This window comes from Paroedura picta, chromosome 9 (genome assembly GCF_049243985.1).
Source record: "Paroedura picta isolate Pp20150507F chromosome 9, Ppicta_v3.0, whole genome shotgun sequence".
In the NCBI taxonomy this organism is placed as follows: domain Eukaryota; kingdom Metazoa; phylum Chordata; class Lepidosauria; order Squamata; family Gekkonidae; genus Paroedura; species Paroedura picta.
Window position 1 is genome coordinate 20755765 of NC_135377.1, and position 20269 is coordinate 20776033.

General features: G+C 40.1%; 1 protein-coding gene and 1 long non-coding RNA gene across 8 annotated transcripts in view; one reads left to right on the forward strand and one right to left on the reverse strand.

Annotated features, from left to right (window-relative positions):
• The window catches only part of VPS13B (vacuolar protein sorting 13 homolog B), a 383695-nt gene extending 369337 nt beyond the window's left edge, over nucleotides 1–14358 (reverse strand). For 5 of the 7 annotated variants that reach the window (XR_013234028.1, XM_077351820.1, XM_077351819.1 and 2 more), the window contains exons 1-3: nucleotides 14041–14346; nucleotides 12919–13085; nucleotides 10449–10592 (exon numbers count right to left, since the gene is read on the reverse strand). Coding sequence is in view for 5 of the 7 variants with exons in the window: in XM_077351820.1 (XP_077207935.1) it covers nucleotides 10449–10592; nucleotides 12919–13065 (291 nt within the window). In the remaining 2 variants the exon portion in view is untranslated. Of the gene's footprint in view, nucleotides 1–10448; nucleotides 10593–12918; nucleotides 13086–13764; nucleotides 13784–14040 lie in introns of those variants that run through there. The other 2 variants (XR_013234030.1, XM_077351818.1) reach the window with 2 other exon arrangements.
• Nucleotides 14359–14535: 177 nt separating this feature from the next.
• LOC143844200 (uncharacterized) lies at nucleotides 14536–18326 on the forward strand. Its single transcript, XR_013233854.1, has 5 exons — nucleotides 14536–14677; nucleotides 15786–15855; nucleotides 16701–16790; nucleotides 17557–17640; nucleotides 18122–18326. It is a non-coding gene; the product is annotated as an uncharacterized LOC143844200 (long non-coding RNA).
• The last annotated feature ends 1943 nt before the right edge of the window (nucleotides 18327–20269 follow it).

The following is a 20269-nucleotide window of genomic DNA, read 5'->3' on the forward strand; positions in this document are numbered from 1 at the left end:
AGGGTGGTTTACATAGAAAAACAAGAACAATACAGTGTAAGTCGGTAGTAACAGTGATAACAAAAGAACAAGGTTTAACAACATCAGCATTGTAATAGTTTGAATATCAACATTTTAACGGTCCCATGGTTTGTCAGTTTGGATGTTTGCTCCATGGGGGTCATAGATGTTGTTAGTTTTGGTCGACTTCAACCACATGCCTGGCAGAAGAGCTCCCTTTTGGAGGCCCTGCAGAATTGATCTAGCTCTGGCAGGGCCCTGGTCTCTTCTGGGACCATCTATCCTGGGGGCCAGGACAGAAAAGGCTCTGGTCCTAGCTGGGGTCAGATGAGCTTCCTTGTGGCCAGTATTCAGTACAATCATTTGCAACTTCTTTATTTGCTCCACTTTTTGGATTGATGGAACTTTATGAGGTTGATGACTGTGAGCATTCCTGAGAACATTTGTGGAAGCAAAGATTCTGTATTAATTGACTCTATTATGTCTTGCACCTAGTACAAACCTGAACACCAACAGCAATAACAAAGTTGGAAGAGACCCCCTCTAACAAACTACTTTGTCTGCTGACATAACTAACTGACCATCTCCTTTATCAACAAATTTCTACTGCTATTTAATATTAACTGGGCCTGGTGAGAGAAATGGGTGTCTCAAAGCAATTAATAAGCAATAAAAGTTTATTCAGATCTTTACTCTATAGACTGTGTCCTCTCTACAGAAGCGATTTTAAAGTTTTTGGGTAAATTACAACTACAGCTTTGAGAAAGCAACAAGAAATCTTTGGCAGCTCCCTTTATATACTCAAGAATATGAAAAATAGTAAGGTCCCAGGACCTTATGGGTACCTTGTGGAGTGGTACAAAGCCTTCAGTAATAAAATGATACCACTTCTCATTAGAGTTGCAGAAAATGTTCAAAACTCCAGTATTTTGCCCAAATCAATCATTTACTGCAATCATCCCCAAATCAGTGAAAGACCTACTTTATTGTTGACCTGTAGGACAATATTCTTAATAAATGTTGATGAAAAATCCTTACAACAGTTCACCTCAAATCTGTAGTGCATACATTGCTCTATTCAAATCAAGTAGGATTCATACCAAGAAGATAGGATGCTCACCACAAAAGACATTTGATTGATGTAATTGCTGCCATGGAAAATAGCATGAGCTCTTGTTGGCCTTATTACTAAATGTAGAGAAGGCCTTTGATAGACTGTCTTGGGAATTCCTGTGCTCTATTTTGCAGAATTTATTAATAGTGATCCTCTATAATGAACCTTAAATATGTCCCTGTGCTCATACATTTCAATGGCTAACTGTATGTTTTGTATGACTTGCAAGCCACCTTGAACATTTATTTTTAGATCATTCCAGGTATAAATACTCTAACAAATATGTGCTTTAATACAATAAAGGCATTTTAAATTTCAAAAATATATCATACAATTCTAAATACCAAATTAAACATATCCATGCTTTTATACTAATATAATGAAGGTGGATTACATTCAATTATTTTTTCACATTGTCGGAGTGATTAGAGGCGGTTAAAAAAAGATTTCCCCTTCAATATTTCAAAGCATGTCTGTATGGGAACAGTACAATTCAAATCGTCCTTTATTCTATGTTAATAAATAGTAAAACATACTTTTACCCTGTGGGTCATGATTGGAATGCATGTTCCATGCATTAAAGAAACTATCACTAGTCAGTCTGGCTTCTAGACCTTAATTTTTCAGTTTTTGAAAGGACACCAGAACACTCAAAACTGAAATTTGTTTGCTAGAAATTTAAAACAAAAACAAGATAACCAGTAATAAGGAATATTTAAGAGATTACTATTCTGTTCTCTTTTGAGATTTTACCTGTAACAAGCCAATGATCTACTCCCTATATTTACAATGTCATTACTCTTTTTACTCTAACCCATAATGAAATCCGTAATTCAAGCTGTAGAAGTCTTGAATCAATAGTATAAAGATTCTTTACATTTTTTCCACCTGAAAATCTATAATTTCACCTAATGTGTAACAATAACTTCTGCTTTACTAAAGTGTTAAAAATGCATCCTCAAAAATGTAACTGTTTCAATCCATCATCAAATAAGGAGGGGAAATGACTTCCTCTCCAAGGTAAAACTTTAAATGTATTACCTCACCTTTTCCTGTTAAACTGTACTAATCCAGAGCCTTCATGAAACATAATGGGACACTAAGGGCCCGAATTTGATCTGTTTTAAACCAGTGTAAATCTGGAATAACTCCAGTATAAATCACTGAAGATATTCAAGATATACAGGATTATAATAGGAATCGACCTGGGTAGGAAATTCTTGGAAGCCTGCCCCCAAAAGTAGTCATTTTATTCATTCTCTGCAAGGAGACACTGACCTCTTTTATTACCATGATCATGACTTATTATCATTCAAAAGCACAGAACCAAAGCAGTAAATCTCAAAAGTATGTATCATTCTTCAGAATTCCTGCATGTAAGTAGCAACTGAGAGTCAGGAAACTACAAAAAGCCAACCGACAACTAGTTACGCTACAACCCCCTGCCACCACAAATCTACTAGGCAGTAGATGTAGCATGGGCCAAATACAGCATGGGTCAAACTAAACCACAGCCTCAAGTAAGTGGATGACTAAATCCCTTGGCTTTCCCTCATTGTCTTCATGCTTTGATGTCCACCATTACTGAAATTTGTACTGGAACAAAAATCCAAGTTTTGTTGATATTATTCTGAAGACCATTATGAGTCTAACACAGATATATTTTTTTTAAGTTCTTTATTGCGCAACTCAAAGTTGAAGGTCATTTTCTACACTGTAAAAGGACTATCAGGTGAGCTATACATTTTTCAGTACACAGAACTTTCCCTTTGATTTGTGCAGAGAGTTTTCCATACCTTGTTCCTGAATTTAAAAAGCAGAATAACTTGCCGTATGCCTTCTCTTTCAACTTTGTTTTGTTTCAATGTAAAATCAGTTCCAACTGTACAAAATTAAAATCCATATCCATGTATATTTACAATCATGAGCTGCAGGTGCAAATGAAAAACTCCTGCATTGTTTTTTTTAACTGCAAATTCAACACAACTCAAATAGAGCATGGTGCTCAAATCCTTTCAAAACTGAAACTGCAGATGGATTATTTTAATAATTACAACTGAAGAACATGCAACACACACAAGGGATTGTACCTTCATATCTTTTAAAAATTTATCTTAAGTCGTTCATCATAAATCCTATATTAAACTATTGCTCTACAGCATTAGGTGCTAAAGCTAATATTAATATTAAACTTTCATGAACTGATTACTTTGTTATGAACAGGTTTCATTGTATCATTTCAGATTGCGACATAAAGTAACATAGACTAATTAGGACTGTAGTACATCTGCAACGACATCCCCGTGACCCACCAAGACAGCTGCACTCTTCTGGGACAATGACATTTATGAATTCCTGACAAATGCATAAGATCCGGAGCTAAAGCATTATCGGTTGAGGGGATCTAACTACAGAATGCACTCCCATAGGAACTCAAACACTTGGAATTCAAGCAACTTCTAGGACGTATGGCAAAACCCCTACTCTTTGATAAAATTGTCTTCTATGAGAGAAATTATTTTGAGCTTTTAAAAAGATTCTATGCATTCTTTCCCAACAGCAGCTTCCTAAAATCAATAGAAAGATAAAGTGTTTAAAATGCAAGTAAAATAAGTTTTAAAATTCCACGTATACTGTAGAAAAAGATACAAGCATGTTGTCCAGTATCTGATGGACAAAATAAATGCTCAAAAAAGAATTATTCGGCTTTCTTTTTTTTTAAAGAATATTGTACACCAACTGCATATCAACCAAATATTCAGAAAATAAATCACTTCTTATTTTTTTCAACATCAACTACAAGCATCACAGCTTAATGTTTAGTGGCTTATAAAGTTTACCATGCTACCATACTCAGAATGATATTAATAACAGGAAACAGTCAAACCAAATAGGAAAAAATCAAATCAGAGCCAGCTTGGTGTAGTGGTTAAGAGTGCGGACTTCTAATCTGGCGAGCCAGGTTCAATTCTGCACTCCCACATGCAACCAGCTGGGTGACCTTGGGCTCGCCACAGCACTGATAAAGCTGTTCTGATATCAGGGCTCTCTCAGCCTCACCCACCTCACAGGGTGTCTGTTGTGGGGAGAGGAAAGACGACTGTAAGCCGCTTATAGTCAAGCGGAATTTGTTTATTTTGCAGAGTTCCAAGAACCCTTGTATAAAAATAAAAATCAATTTCTTGAAGCATAAGATTAAATAAAGAAATTATTTAACAGAGAAGTACTACATTCTTTCCACATTAAAGTAAGGGGAGGAGGGAATGTCTTGAAGTTTCGTGTTGGAAGTCTACAGAAAGCAGAAATGCAGGCAGAGAGAACTTTCCTTCTTGCTGCTGTCAGGGAACAAGTCTCTTGAATTTTTGCAGCTCTAACTCTTCTAATGGCTGCTGAATAACAATTTCCCTCTTCTTTGTGGAACCATGCTAGCAATGCAAAGGACAAACCAGGGTGTGCCCATATGAATGGAAAGAATGACCATAGAGCTGTTTGGTTGTTTTGCTTTCAGTAGGTTGAAACCCAGGCACAAGATACTTGCTTCTGATAGCAAGGCCCACTCGAACAAGGCTTAGGTCAGCGACCGCATACATCCTTTGCAAGCAAGAGATTACCAAGCTTAAATCCTCGGATCCTATACTGTAACACACTAAAGGATTTTGGGACGGTGGCTGCAGTCGTGAAACTTCTGGCACCTGTTTCCTAGGCTGAAAGACTAGTTTGGAATGCTCATGGAATTCAAAGAGCTGGAAGAATCAAAACAAAAACACAGACATAGAACAAGAGTTCACAGACAAACTGTAAAAGAATGGAGAAGGCCTTTAGGCAGAGACTCAAACACCGCAAATTACAGACATTAAGGGGATGGCTAAAGCTATGAGACAGTCGGCTACTGTGTGAAATGCAGGAACCTTGGAAAGAACAGGTAGATGAAGAGACAGGAAATCAGGAGTGGACAATAAGAGGGAGGCTTTTAAAAGCAGGGTTTAAGACCAAGAAAAGCCTGCATATTATTGGCAAGAATTATTAGAGTTCATAAGAAGATTATAAGGCAAGTGAAGATACTGCTCGAAGCAGGGTGGCTAAATAGGCAGTGGGAGGAAAAGCAAGAACAGGCTTCCTATTAAAAGCAGCATGGCGGACAGAAGACGTATTAATTCTTCTCTCACTGATGGCAAGTCATTATATTATATTGTCTCTATAGTCATTACACTCTTGCCGTAATAAATGGTTCTAAACTAGGCTAGCATCAATTTAAGTGGGTAGCCATGTTGGTCTGAAGCAGCACAACAAAACAAAATCAGAGTCCAGTGGCACTTTTAAGAACAACAAAATTTCTTCAAAGCTCATGCCTTGAAGAAATCTTTGTTGGTCTTAAAGGTGCCACTGGACTCTGATTTTGTTTTGTCAGGCTAACATCAGTTAATTATAGAATTTTATTTTATACAAGGGTTCTTGAAACTATCCACTTGCTTGACTATAGGGCAAAATAAACAAGTATTCCTTGACTATAAAATACAGAGATATTCAGAACGTTCAGTACAAGGTTTTCATCCTATACAATCATCAGATTTTTTTTCTGTTTGGGGAAAGACAATAGAAAGTTTGTGAAATCAGATTTGGTAATTTTGCATTCTCTGTGTGTAAGTCACATAAATCAATCTTTATAGAAATGTAAACCAAATTAAACTATAAAATATGAAGCAGCTTTATCTAGTACCTGATGATCGTGAGGGAAGCTCCAGAAGAAAAGTTTGGAAACTAGTATTCTAGGAGGAGTACTTGTCATGGAATGAACTGAATTTATAACTTCCTAAATACATACTCAGAAAAGTAAAAAGATTGCTTTCATTTACATTCTCATTATTACAAAGATAAATCCTATTATTGGCACAGCTCCAAATGTTACTCTCCAAGGGTGTACATACCATGGAATAATTTGTCCAAATGTCAGTTGCAATTTTCAAAACTCCTTTCTTTCTATAGATTCTTAAACATCTGTAACAAATACTTGTTTTGAGAGTGCTTTTACATTTGTGACATTTGACCTTTTGCTGTATGCACCACAAAAATCAAGTTTCAAATACCATGCAAACAGGAAATCTGATCATTCCAGCAGTAGCCATCTGCATGGTCCAATATCAAATATTAGTTCTGGGTTGCACAAAGTCATGTGTTACAAATCTGTTTCTGCAGCTTCTATAATTAGTTGTAATTTGCTGCTTCTAAAATGTGTTTCTTATGGGACATCTGGCCTTGAAACCTGCACCTTAACATTGGAAAAAAATACTTAGTGTTCTGGATATTTTTTCAAATATAAAAGCACTGCATGGGTGGCATAACAAGGAGCAGACTTCTTAAAACATAGATCAATTTTCATTGCAACATACTGAAATATTTAAAAAAAACAAAAATATATACAAAAAACATTCCAAGGATAGTTCTATTCCTCAAAGCTGACTACTAAATACAAGCCCATTAATGAGATTATGAGTTTTATATAGCAGCATGAGTATCTTGCAGATGAATGATTATTGAAGGGGAACCTATAAACAAAAAAACAAGCCTCAAAGCAAATCCTCTCACCAATAAGAGCCAAAGCTTAAACAAAACACAATCACTCCAGGTCACAAATATATGCACAGCAATTCTAGCAGTTTCCAAAAGAAGCAACAAAATGTAGTAGTCCCATCTGCCGAATGGTACCAATTACAATTTTCATGTAACTGAATCACAACATGTTGCTATTTATCTGATTTCTGAGATACTAACACACAAGAGCTCAGGTACAGATAGTCACAGGAGAAGCCGGGCCGAGGCATTTAACCTTAAGCTAGTTATGGCTTCAGGATGAAATCTGAATTCTCTTTAACGCTGCTTTGCTTCCCTCCATCATCCATAAAATCATAAAACCACAGAGTTGGAAGGGATCTCCAGGGTGATCTAGTCCCACCCCTGCAGAATGCAGGAAAACCACAACTACCTGCCCACCCACAGGACCCCAATTCCATGTCCAGGTGATGCCCCCTCCCCCGCAAAAAAAAGAAGTCCAAGAATCCCTGGTCAGTCTGGACTGAAGGAAGTTTCCCTTCTGACTCCAGGGTCATGATGAGCATTTCCTTGAGCATGCAAGAAACTGTCACAAGACACATAGATCAATTACAATCTGCCTAAGTTCACAGAATCAGCATTTCTGTCACATGGCTATATAAAGGTAAAGGTAAAGGTATCCCCTGTGCAAGCACCAGGTCATGTCTGACCCTTGGGGTGACGCCCTCTATCATTTTCATGGCAGACTCAATACGAGGTGGTTTGCCAGTGCCTTCCCCAGTCATTACCGTTTACCCCCCAGCAAGCTGGGTACTCATTTTACCGACCTCGGAAGGATGGAAGGCTGAGTAAACCTTGAGCCGGCTGCTGGGATTGAACTCCCAGCCTCATGGGCAGAACTTCAGACTGCATATCTGCTGCCTTACCACTCTGCGCCACAACAGGCTCTTGATGGCTATTTAGCCTCTGCTTAAAAACATCCATCTTCCTCGAAAAAGTGACTGGATACTGAAGCAGCATCCCCATAGGCTCAGGTGCAGAACAGATGGTTTGGATGTTTTATCTTTTGAATGAGAACAGTCTCTTGTCTGCCATAGGAGGTAATGGGGTTTCAAGGTTTGCATCAGCATACCCTGAGGTGAGGCAATGGCCAGGGCCTGTGGTTCACTCCTGCTGATCCCCTGCTCACACATCTCCTGTGATGCCTGCACTCGTACCCTTCCAATGCCTACTTGTGTTTCGTCACATGTGCTCCAAGGTACATATGCTCCCTAGCACCGCTGGAAAAGGGCATGTGGGCAAAGCATCAGTTTTCCTGGAGGCCACAGCAGTGGCACTTCCAGCTGCACCTACCACCTAGCATCACTGAAGAAGTAGCAAACAGACCACATGGGCAGCTGTGGTTGCAGATGATGAAAGAGCTTGCAAATGAGCAGAGGAAGGATATATAGGCAGGTGGAGGCATGCAGGTGGGTAGGAAAGATGCAAGGCCTAGCAGCAGGCATGGGGAGGGGGGGGGAGCGAAATGGACACTTTCTGCCCAGGGTCCCCAAAAACCTGGAACCAGCCCTTTGGGGTTTCATTGCATTTTGTATAGTTTTAACCTTGAAACTGAAACCTACCTTGAGATTAAAGGAAGAGCATAATAATAATTTAAATAACTACTCAACCGCAGCTGCCCAGAATCAAGGCAATATGTTCATATGGACCATTTCATGCATGTAACAGAGGACCCATTTCGGTCTTCTGTAAAATAACTGTTTTGCTATTTCCTCATCACTGTTGTTGAAAGTCACTTAAAATTTCTATGCCAATAAAGGAGAAGTCTGCAATTTTTGCACGATTCATGTTCAAACTACAGCCCCTCAGGCTTCAGGCCAATCTCAGGAGCTACTTTCAGACTGAAAAGTTGCAGAAGGTGGGGGGACGTGGGCGGCAGGAGAAAGACGAAGGATCCACTCCATGAGCTCACGTATCAGATCTAGTCATTAGGCCAGTTCCTTTGATCACACAATGTAAATTTGCAATGCTAGTACAAGCCTCACATTTATTTGGTTGTTTGTCGATAGTTTAACTCAGTGGTCCCCAACCTTTTTATCACCGGGGACCAGTCAACACTTGACAATTTTACTGAGGCCTGGGGGGGGGTAGTCTTTTGCCAAGGGGTGTCGCCACCATCTGAGCCCCTGCTCCACTTGCTTTCCCACTGGCACCCCTGACTTCCTGCTGCCCAATGGAGGGTGCTGCCAGCAGCAGCTGCACAGTGCCACACTGAGGGGGAGCCCCAGCCAAGGTGGCCGCTGTAGAGCACCAAAGGTCAGCCAGCGACAGAGTGGCAGGCCAGCCCCCGAGGCAGCAGCTGGGGAGGAGGACGAGGAGGAGCCACGGCCTGGTACCAACTGATCTACGGACCGGTACCAGTCCCCGGACCGGGGGTTGGGGAACACTGGTTTAACTTCTATCCCGCCACTCCTGTAGATTGGCTTGTGGCAGCTAACAATCCAGAATAAAACCTCGTTCAAACCCAGTATAAAACCCCTTACAATAACATCATAATCCAAAACCCAATCAGTGACAGATAACTCTCCCAATCCCCTCACTCACACAGATGAATAACACCTGGGGGGGGGAATAAAAGGAGCCGCCAAGAACTCATTCACTCAAATGTGCGGGGGTAGCCCAAATCTCATAGCTCCAGCCTCAACCGAAGACCTGGTGGAAGAGCTCCATCATACAGGCCCTGCGGAACTTTGAGAGCTCCGTCAGGGCCCTCAACTGTTCTAGGAGCTTGTTTTACCTGGATGGGGTGAAAATGCACTAGTTCTATCATGTCCAACACTTTTAAAAATCACTTAGCTTGCATGTAAAATAAGTCACATATAAAATTATAAGTAATATAGAGTTTGTAGGCATCATATGAAGCAGTTTTTTTACATGATCCAGCACTGAAGACGCACTATGAGCGGGGAGGGTGAATACCACATACTTTGATGAACTGTTCCCCTTTGCTCCTCTTATAACAAACCGTACAAGAGTGTACAGAGCAGGGGTAGTCAAACTGCGGCCCTCCAGATGTCCATGGACATCTGGAGGGCCGCAGTTTGACTACCCCTGTTCCAGGGCATACCAAACCTTCCACATGAGAGCAAAAGACAGCAAAAGCCTGAAGTGCTGCTTATTACTGTGCTGTTGTCTTTATGAGCCCATCAGACAGGGTCTAATCAAAACTTGATTTCATCTAGCACTCAAGTGGCACTTTCAGAGTTCCCCAGGCTAGAGTGCTGCACAGACACTGATATCTGCTTTCGTAAGGGAAGAGGAAGGACAAAACCACCTGGCTCAATTGTATGAGTAACTGCCTAGAGTGCAGTAATAAAGCATTAATACCTTCTAAATTGAACACATTTAGAGTCCAGGGGCACCTTTAAGACATAGAATCATAGAGTTGGAAGGGACCTTGTGGGTCATCTAGTCCAACCCCCTGCACTATGCAGGACACTCAAGTGGATCGATTTGGGCTATCATATTGCTCCCAAGATTAATTTGTTTCCCAGTCAAAGGAAAACTGCAGACTGGTCATTTAACCACCTTCTAAGAAAAAAACTATAGAGGACGAAAAATATTAATGGAACTGCTGATCGTAATTAGATTATAGGGAAAGACTTTCCAGAAATTGCAGCAAACATAACAGATGACCAGGACAGGAGGTTTTTTATAACACATCTGACAACGGCTCTTAAATCCATTAAGCTCATACTATTACTTGGTTTATCCTGGGTTGTCTTACCTGGGCTTCATCCTTTAGTTTTAAGATGCACTCCATTGTATTGATTGTAATCACAACTGGCTCAGAGCCAAGTTTTGTCCATGGCACATGGATGCGTAACTCATGAATGTGTCCACTTAAGAAGGTAAATGGCAGTTTCAGCTCCTTAAAAACAAAATATAAACAAATCAGAATAAAAATAAATAACCACATCTGCTATTAAAGCCTTTTTAAAGTAAGCATTCAAAGGACTACTACAGCCTTTACCTATAATTAACAAAATACTGATTTTTTCTTTTGAATGTTGTGGAGCATTACTATACTTGAGTTTAAAATAGATTAAATCAAATTGTTTAAATCAAATATCAACCATGGTTCTGGGTCATCACATTAGTCCACAAATAAATCCGAATGAAGAAATTGTACAATACCTTTTATTAAGGCTCAAACAAAATGTTTTATTAAGGCTCAACCAAAAAGTGAAAGCTTCTAAAATCAACAGAACTCTACATAAGAGTAGATTTTTTTTTAAATGCAAGATCTTCCCACCTTTTATCCCTCTTCTTCCCATTTTGTTTATTAACAGCAAGCCTTATGAAGAACTCTGGAGAACACAAAGGCTTCAAAATGTTTTGTGATATTTTGGTTGTTCCTAATATTATACACCTTTTGTTTTTAAATAAAACACCTGCCTTTCACAGATGTCATACCTAAGGACACATACCTTATTACTTCATTGCTTATGGCAAATAACTGCCATTGGCCAATATGTTGACATTTCTACCACTATTTCATTGTGTTGGGCCCTGTTTATATTTTAAATGCCATCAAGTCACTTTTGAATTATGGCGACCCTATGAATTAACATCAAAAACATCCTATCATAAACATCCTTGCTCAAGTCTTGCAAAAATTAGCACCATGGCTTCTTTGATTGAGTCAATCCATCTCATGTTGAGGCTTCCTCCTTTCCTGCTGCCTTCAATGCTTACTAGCATTAATTCCTTCAATGCTTCCTAGCATTATTCTCTTTTTCAGTGACTTATCTTCTTGTAATGTGACCAAAGTACAATAGCCTCAATTTGATCATTTTAGCTTCTAGGACAATAATTCTCAACCTGGGGGTTGGGATCCCTTTGGGAGTAGAACGACCCTTTCACAGGGGTCGCGGTAGTGCAAGCAGTTTGGTCGGGGGGGGGGCACCATCCGCACAACAGCCTTGCGGGGTAGATCAAAATAGAGTGTTCATCCTAACAATGGATCGTTAGGGTTGGGGGGCCACCACAACATGAGGAACTGTACTAAAGGGTCACAGCATTACGAAGGTTGAGAACCACTGTTCTAGGAAGAGTTCAGGCATGATTTGATCTCCCACTTTCTTTTTGGTAGTCCATGGTATCTTCTCAAAGGAAAGAACTTCCTTCCTGTCTACACTCCAAAACACATAAACTGCCAGAAAACAAACACCTTAGTAGTTGGTTTCTCTATACTTTGTTGCAACATGTAGCACCCATTATGAAACTGAAACTTGTCTTCATCATTAAAACAAAGATTATATATCCCCTTATAACCTTTTGGTTAACACCTTTAAAAAATGTATGCAGAAATATGACACAATACCTGGCCCAATAAGAGGCCCTAGACATTTTCCCTGCAAGCTGCACATATGGGAGAGGAGGACACTATTTACACTACAAACAGCAATAATAAAATTATGACTGGTTTATCCTTTGCTTGATCTAAAATACAATTAGCAGAAAGCAGGTAGAGAAAAATAAAGTATACTATGTCAGATAACTTGCTGTGATACAAATAATGAAAGATATACAATAGGCTGGTCAAGTTTTCTGGTAACACATATTTTTATTACCTGACTATTTTAAGAGTTACTTTACTCCAAACAGCATATTAGTCAGGCAAAATGCACAAAGCAACACAGATCTGGGTGATGTTAGGATTCTTAACTACTGACATTAGGTTATGGGAAAGCATCATCCCACAAATAAACATTAGCACAAAGTAGTAGAGACTAAATATCTGTGGCTTCCATTTGTGGCTCTCCTGGAGTCTCTTCAGTGTACTTAAAAACAATAAGATGATGTACCAGATGCTTAAGGGAGAAAGTTCAGCTGAAAGATCAGAAACCTTAGTAGTCTGGACAGATCTGGGGAGGACTTGAAGCCAGTAACAGAAGGTAAATGGCACAACAACAAAAATCAGAGAAATGTTAAATAATTTCAAGAAAAATATAAATAGCCCAAAGCTACTTATTGAAGCATGTTTTTCACCCTGACTATTCAATTAACAATAATATGAACTTACAGAGTAATCCTACAAATAATTTCCTAGGAGTAAACCTAATTAAATAGAACTGAACAGGATTCTGGGAAGACTTGATTTGAACTGTTCTGCGTGGGTGGTGAGTAAGGCTAGACAGATTAAAATACAGAATTGTATATGATATAAGCCAATAATAGTTATAACAACATACCTGTTCCAGTACATCAAGTTTAAGTTCAAGCTTGCTAAGCACTACATCTCCTCCCCAGAGTGACAGCTGTAGGTCAGAGGGCTTCAAATTCTTAATATAGCGATTTACATAACTCATCAGAATAGGAGTCACGTATGACTCCAACATTGTGCCTTTGTTAATCAAGCCTGTAAAAAATACAAACCATGCAAAATCTTTATACATGTAACATAATAATATACAACATAGTTTTGAAATATTATCTTGCTGGTAAGCAAAACATTAGAGAACATTCCTATTACAGCTGCCAATAAGGCCAATCAGGTGTGTAACTTTAAACTTATGTAGTCACATTTTAATGATCCTGTTCATGTGTATATAAACCATAGGGAAACCTATTTGGGAATAAATTCCCCAATAGAAATTATTTAATGTAAACATACAAAGAGTGCAGGTCTCCTTCAGTGTTGAATAAATCACAGCAAGACCGAACTGTGTGTGTCAATTCAACTTATGGTACTCCGATATAAACAGTTAACAGATCAGATGGTTTGGCAACAACTCAAACGACAAACAATAGGCCTTCAGAATTCATGCAACATAACCAAAATATGTTTACGGTGGTACACAAAAAATAGCCCTTTTGTGTTAATTTAACAGAGTAACTTTGACAGCGCCCAACAGAAAGGGACTACAGAGAAACAAACAGCACAGTTGGGAGCTTTCAAATACATAGTATATTGCATTTTCATTTTGAATGTTTTGATATAAGGCACGATATCAGTGTCCCCTAGCCCCTAGACTACCACATTCTTCAAAACCACGGCCACCCTGTCACTTCAGTGACACCATAAGGCATTGCTGTACCAGTCAGCTTGCAAACTTGACACGGTGGTCCAGTCAGCCTGGGCAGCGTCAAGCCTGCGATCCCGACCAAGGAGGGGGGGGGGGGGAAGCAGACGTAAACAACCCAAGAGGTAAACTTTGTGCACCTTCTGCCACGTAAACCCGGCGGAACTGACCTCCACCACTCGCCCATTCCGCAGAGCTGCCCGGAAGAACCCGAAATGCTGAAGGGGCCGATCCCACCACCGCACAGCCCAGCCCAGCCCAGCCACACACCTGCACCCTTGGGCGACTCACCTGCTGCTCACACGCCCTCCAACTCCTCTCCCCTCCTCTCCCTCTCGAGGGCCCTCCTCGGCCTCATGGGGCTCTTCTCCCTCGCTGCAAGGCGAAGCGCTCCGTCCACCGACTCATTCCCCGCCTGTCTCCGCGCACGCAGCAGGCTGTTCCGAGGCCCGAGAGGCTGGCGCTGAGCCGCCGCCGCCGCGGAGGCGGTTCCGGGTTTCCAGGGCACCTGGTGCCTCGGCCTAAACCCGCCGCCTGCGCGCCTTCGGACGCATTTGACGGGGGCACCATCCGGCAGGGGCCGCGCGGCTCGGGAAGGAAGCGGGGGAGGGACGGAATCGGCGGCTGAGGCGGGAGAGCGCCTTGGGGCAGGGGTAGTCAACCTGTGGCCCTCCAGATGTTAATGAACTACAATTCCCAGGAGCCCCTGCCAGCAAACGCTGGCAGGGGCTCCTGGGAATTGTAGTTCATTAACATCTGGAGGGCCACAGGTTGACTACACCTGCCTTGGCGGGGTGGGGAGAGCGCCCTGGGGGGCGGGGGCGCGCCGTTGCAAGAGGGCGCCCCAATATTAAGTCGGAGCTGTCGGGGTGCCCGCCTCCAACTAAGGAGCAAAACCCACCGAGGTCAGGCTCCCAAATAAACCGCGGTAAATATAATTATAGCTGTTTGTTCAAAAGCCCTGCTGAAAAGCACCCCGGTTGAATTGGCTTTTGGACCGGCTTCCTCAGCAGCCCACATCCCAAAGCAAGGAAAAGTAGGATACAATTCTGTAGTATGAAATGGCTTGAGGGGGACCTGGTCGACTAACAGAGCATCATCTAGGAAGTGACTTTTGGTAAACCGAAACAGTTATATTTATCAGAGCTTGTTTGGGAGCCTCAACTCAAGTGTTTTTGTTCCTTGGTGAGCTCCTCCGGCTGCTGAGGGGTCAACTGTTTGTTAACTTCCAAGGGGAACCTGAAGATCTCATAGACCAGTGGTTCTCAACCTTCCTAATGCCGCGACCCTTTAATGCCTCATGTTGTGGTGACCCCCAACCATAAAATTACGCAAGGGTTCTTTCACAGAAATGAAACTGAAATTGACTAATGGCATGAAGATCCATTGTTCATGACTGTAAATAAAAAAAAAAAAAAATTCTGGGGTTTCTCAGTTCAGTTTTGCCTCTTGTCCCACCATGCCAATCTTGCTCTTCTTTGCTGCCCCAGAAAGATGAACACTAACTCAATCTACCCCACAAGGCTGTTGTGTGCATGGCAGCCCCCCTCCTGCCCAGCTGCTTGCCCTGCTATGACCACTGTGAAAGGGTCGCTTGACCCCCCCAAAGGGATCCCAACCCCCAGGTTGAGAACCACTGTCCTTGAGTTATGGCTGATTTGCTAGACTACAGAGATCAGTACCTATGGAGAAAATGGCTGCTTTGGAGGGTGGAGTCTGTGGCATTATACCATACTGAGGTCTATTCTCATCGCTCCCATTCCCAGCTCCACTTCTAAGTCTCCAGAAATTTCCCAACCCAGAGTTGCCAACCCTAGTTTAAGTTAGAACAACTAGAGATGGAAGTAACGCCTGATGAAATTAGCTCCTACTCATGGAATTTAGGCATGAATAAATATCATATGGTACCACTGGTCCTGTTTTGTTTTATGTTCTGAAAAGTAAAGGTACATTGAGGAGTTTCAAAAAATAATGAATGTGACTTGAAAGATGGGCAGAGTTTATTTAAACATATTTTTGTTTGTTTGCTTCATCAGATACAAGTGAGGTGCAACACTATTGTGCTAAAATGGATTCTGTGAGTTAAATGCTGCTGGACAATTAGAGGTATAAATTAGCATCAAAAAGTAGCAGGCAGGGCTTAAATGTGTGGCTTTCAAGAGGGTATATTCTCAAAGCTCTGGGAAGAATCTTAAACAGATCTATGTGGAATAAATTCCATTCTGTTCAATGGGGCATGCTTCCAAGAAAGTGTCATCAAGACTGAAGCCACAATAAAGTATTAAGATTTGAACTTTCCAGCTGAAGCCTTTTCACACACAGAGACTTAGTTTTGCATTTTTCTGCCCTCAGCCAGCACTGTAATATCAACAGTTGTCCACAGCGTATCATAAAATAAGCACTCTTCTGTGACAAACAGATTTTTGTGGATTAGAGCCCACTTTGTCAGATGCATGTCCTTACTAGGCAGACATATTTATGAGTTTAACAATGGTGGACAGCAGGGTCAAAGGGGCAATGAAATACAAGGTGAGACATAATTAGGTGAAGTTCAAATGTAATGAAGAGAAGTACAGAGGCAGAGCAGTAATTGGCAATTGCCCTAGTTTTACTAAATTAGTTAACACCTTTGATGACTGAGGAATCCCGAGTTCTCCTTTAAAGCCTCAGGGGGTGGTGTCAAACCTTGATGGATTCTAATTCAGCAGTTCGATGCTCCAGGCTTTCTTTGTAGTTCTTTTGCAAGAGAATGGTGACTTTTAGTTTGGCTACAAACAGGGTTATTCTCCCACTGTTTTTTGATTATTGCTATTTTATTATAAGAGCAGAAGGGAATAGATTGTATTGGGGATAACTAAATGGATAAGTCCAAGACAGTATCGCTGATGTTAGTGAGTTCTGGAACAGCATTACCTGTGTGGATTTAGCCACTAGTATCTGGTTTGTTGCAGGGTTAAAGATACAAACATTTCAGCAGTGTTTAAGCCATGGGGAGGAAAAGATTATTGTCCTGGAATGAGGAACAACCATAAGAATTTGCGGTAAGGTGGGACTGAATTTATTTTTATTTATTTTTATTTTATTACATTTTTATACCACCTTCCTTTAGGCCCCTTGGGAATTCAGACGTGTCTGACAATTAACTTGGGATGTTGTTGAGAAAAGGTCTCTTAAAATGGATCGCTTGCCTTTTCATTTGTTTAAATGGTAGACAAGACTCACAAATCCTTTTAAAAGGACACAAAATGCTGCAAGGAAGTTTTAAATCTGCATTAGCTCTTCTGTTTGTCTATAATCTGCATTCAGTTTAATTCTTTAGTTTTATTAAGGTTTAATACACCTATACATTCAATAATTAAAAAACAGTAAAACATTGCTACATCAACAACATAATTCTGAAATAAACTGTTCAAAAGCAATCTTAGTCTTACATTATCAGGAAAGGATGACTATTTCAAAATCCATTTTCTCAGCAATTCATCTCTTTCTGCTTCATGGGGTAGTTAATAAAGTTTTGCCATTTGGCACTCACAATAATGTTAGCTTGAAGTTATTTGAAGAAAACAGCCCTTCATCCGCAATTCGTTGCAGCACATAATCATATATAATCATCTCAGTTTAGGAACTGTGAATATGCCAAAGTACAGTGTCAAATCAAATTCAGTAGAGTATTTAATTCCATGGTGAAGTGGGGAAAATTTCCGCATAGCATCTATTTGAGGGTCATTCCAATCATATTTAAGCAGTTTATGTATAAGTAGTGATTGTCCTTTTTGAATTAATTTTTCTGTTTTACATAATTTCAAGTGCTTCATCATAGCATCTACAGTGCCATGCTATCTCACCCAGCTGCATTCCTTTGCTGATGACACAGTTTGAGGACATGCTGAGGTATTTTTAACAGTAACTAATCAACATTTGTGTTTTATTATGGTCTTCCAGATCAACATTGACATTTTGGGAGGCCACGTTCAAATGCACTAAATGGTAGCAGATTTAATATTTTGCAAAAAAAGAAGATAGATTGAAGTTTCTCAAGTTGTTCAATTGGGCCCAGGAACCAAATCTGAGATCCATATAAAATGTGTGGTATTATTTGATATTCTATGTCTGGCTAGCAGTAACACATTGTTGCAGATGTTTTTGAATATTAAAAAGTATTATTGAGGTAATTCAGGTGCTGTTGGGAAAATATTTCTAAATATATCCTGGAAATTAGATTGAAGAACATTCACCGTAGATACTACCATTTCAGTAGTTTTGAGACTAAATATTCAGTTACCTCTTTTTTTTTAAAGTTAATATGAATGAGTTTGGCAATTTTCCATTCATATTCCTTGAATGAATTCCATTCATGTTTTCATTCCTTTAGATGAGAGCTTTCATTTAAACACTTCTGAATGAGTGCCTAGAACCAAGATACATCTGCCAAAGAATTCTGTATTTCTAGTTATAGTACATGATGTACAAGTAGGAATAAATGCTCCATGATTTATTGTCACTTCCAGGTCTCGTCAGATTTATGTCCTTGGTCTTTCACACACTACTGTGTAATAAAGAGAATCTGTAAACTTGCATACGCAGCTTCACTTTGGAATTCATACATTAAGGGAAATGTGGGAGCTAAATGAACATTACTTCCTGTTAGAAACTGAAATCTTGAAGGTGGCATTTGTACTAGAATTACATAATATCTATTTTAGAAGTACACCTTAGTGTTCTTGCACAGTGCAACCATTTGTTTCTACAGAGTATGAAATGGACATAGAAAAACAGGTTCTTTTTGAAATACTGAATTTAATTAGTATTTGTTCACAAATTCTGCTTTTGTATGGTTATAGGATGCCGAATAAATCCTGATCACAAACAAGCACGTCTGTCAATTGGAGACGAGGGGAAAAAATGCTTCCAGCGTATAGGGTTAATGTTCAAATTCTTTCCAGAAACAAAACAATTTCTGCCATCTTTAGAGAAGGAGGGAAAGGTTGCTTTGCTAATCTAGCAAACAGTTAAAGCTCCCATGTGAGTATGTCAGGCTTTCCAGCAGCAAACACTAAGGAACTGCTGACTTTTCCAAATCTCCTGTCTTTAAAGTTAGACTAAAGTCCATTTCCTCTCCTGAGCCAAAAATTCTAAGAACAGCCTGACAGTATCATAAATTGATACCCAGAAAGAATTTAAATCTGTATTCCCACCGTAGATCTACCAGCTCTTATTTCTTCACCCTAAAGACAAACAATTAGAAAAGATTGTTTAAATTAGATGATTCCGCCCATTAATACTAGTTTCTTTCCACTGTTTCTTACCCAGCTGAATTAGCTGATAGATTATGTTGTTATTTTAAGTGAACTAAGAGGCATTGGCTAGATCAAATTCCATCTTATTAAAATCTCCAAGAAGAAGAAATTCCACTTCATTGTCCCAGAAAAATATATTTACATTTCTGGCCTCCATACAGGCAAAAGCAACAGAGTTTTTATGTATGTATGTATGTATGTATGTATGTATGTATGTATGTATGTATGTATGTATGTATGTATGTATGTATGTATGTATGTATGTATGTATGTATGTATGTATGTATGTATGTATGTATGTATGTATGTATTTCTCCACACTTGGAAAAAAAGAAAAGATAAGCTGAGGATTCAGATGGGTATTCAAGAGAAGGTTGATTGCTAGTCCTGGGAATAATTCCAAGCAAGGTGAAAGAGGAGGGGCTCTCAGATCCATGTTCACAGGTAAGCGGATCTGAAGGGCAATTCAGATAGTCATATTTGGATCCTAATCAGTCCAAGGTGTGTGTGTGTGGAGGGGGGGGGGGAATACTAATTCAACAAGTTCTTTATATGGCTCCAGGCACACTGATGTGTCACTCAGAGTCTTAATTCGTCATCTGATGACCAGATATTGGTGGGTGAGGCTTGTCCCTGGAGAAAGCCTACTTTGGTCCAGTAAGCATTTTTTTAAAAATGATTCCTGCCTTTTTCTTTGGGAAATAACCCAGAACCTTATTTATTTTTTGGCTGACTGTAACCTGCAAGAAAGACATCAACATGGAATTGGGGGAAGGGGAATCATTAAAATGAAGTCTGCTTTGTAACAATAACTAGTTAGAAACAGACTCCCAACCCAACCCAACCCCCCTTTCTGAGTTGCTGTTCAGGGTGTGACTACCTTTTTATCAGTTACCTTATGGTTGTGCAGTTAAAGATATTGGTCGCTGTGGTTAGATGTAGCATCTGGTTCTGGTTGCACAGGCGTTGCTGTGCTGCCAGCTGCTCTGTTGCTTGCTGGTGTTGTGTAAGAGTTCATCAATCCTAGCCGAGGCCTGCGAGTCTTCCAGTAAACAAATAAGACATGTTTCAGCATATCAAAGCAGACCTTGTAGGGAGTGTAAAACCAAAGCACTCTCCCGTTTGCCTTTCAAAGTGCAGTTGAGAAATATTAATATTGTCTTAAGGGAAATCAGTAAATGCAATGAAAATAATATCAGTTAAGCCAATCAAGCCACAGTAAT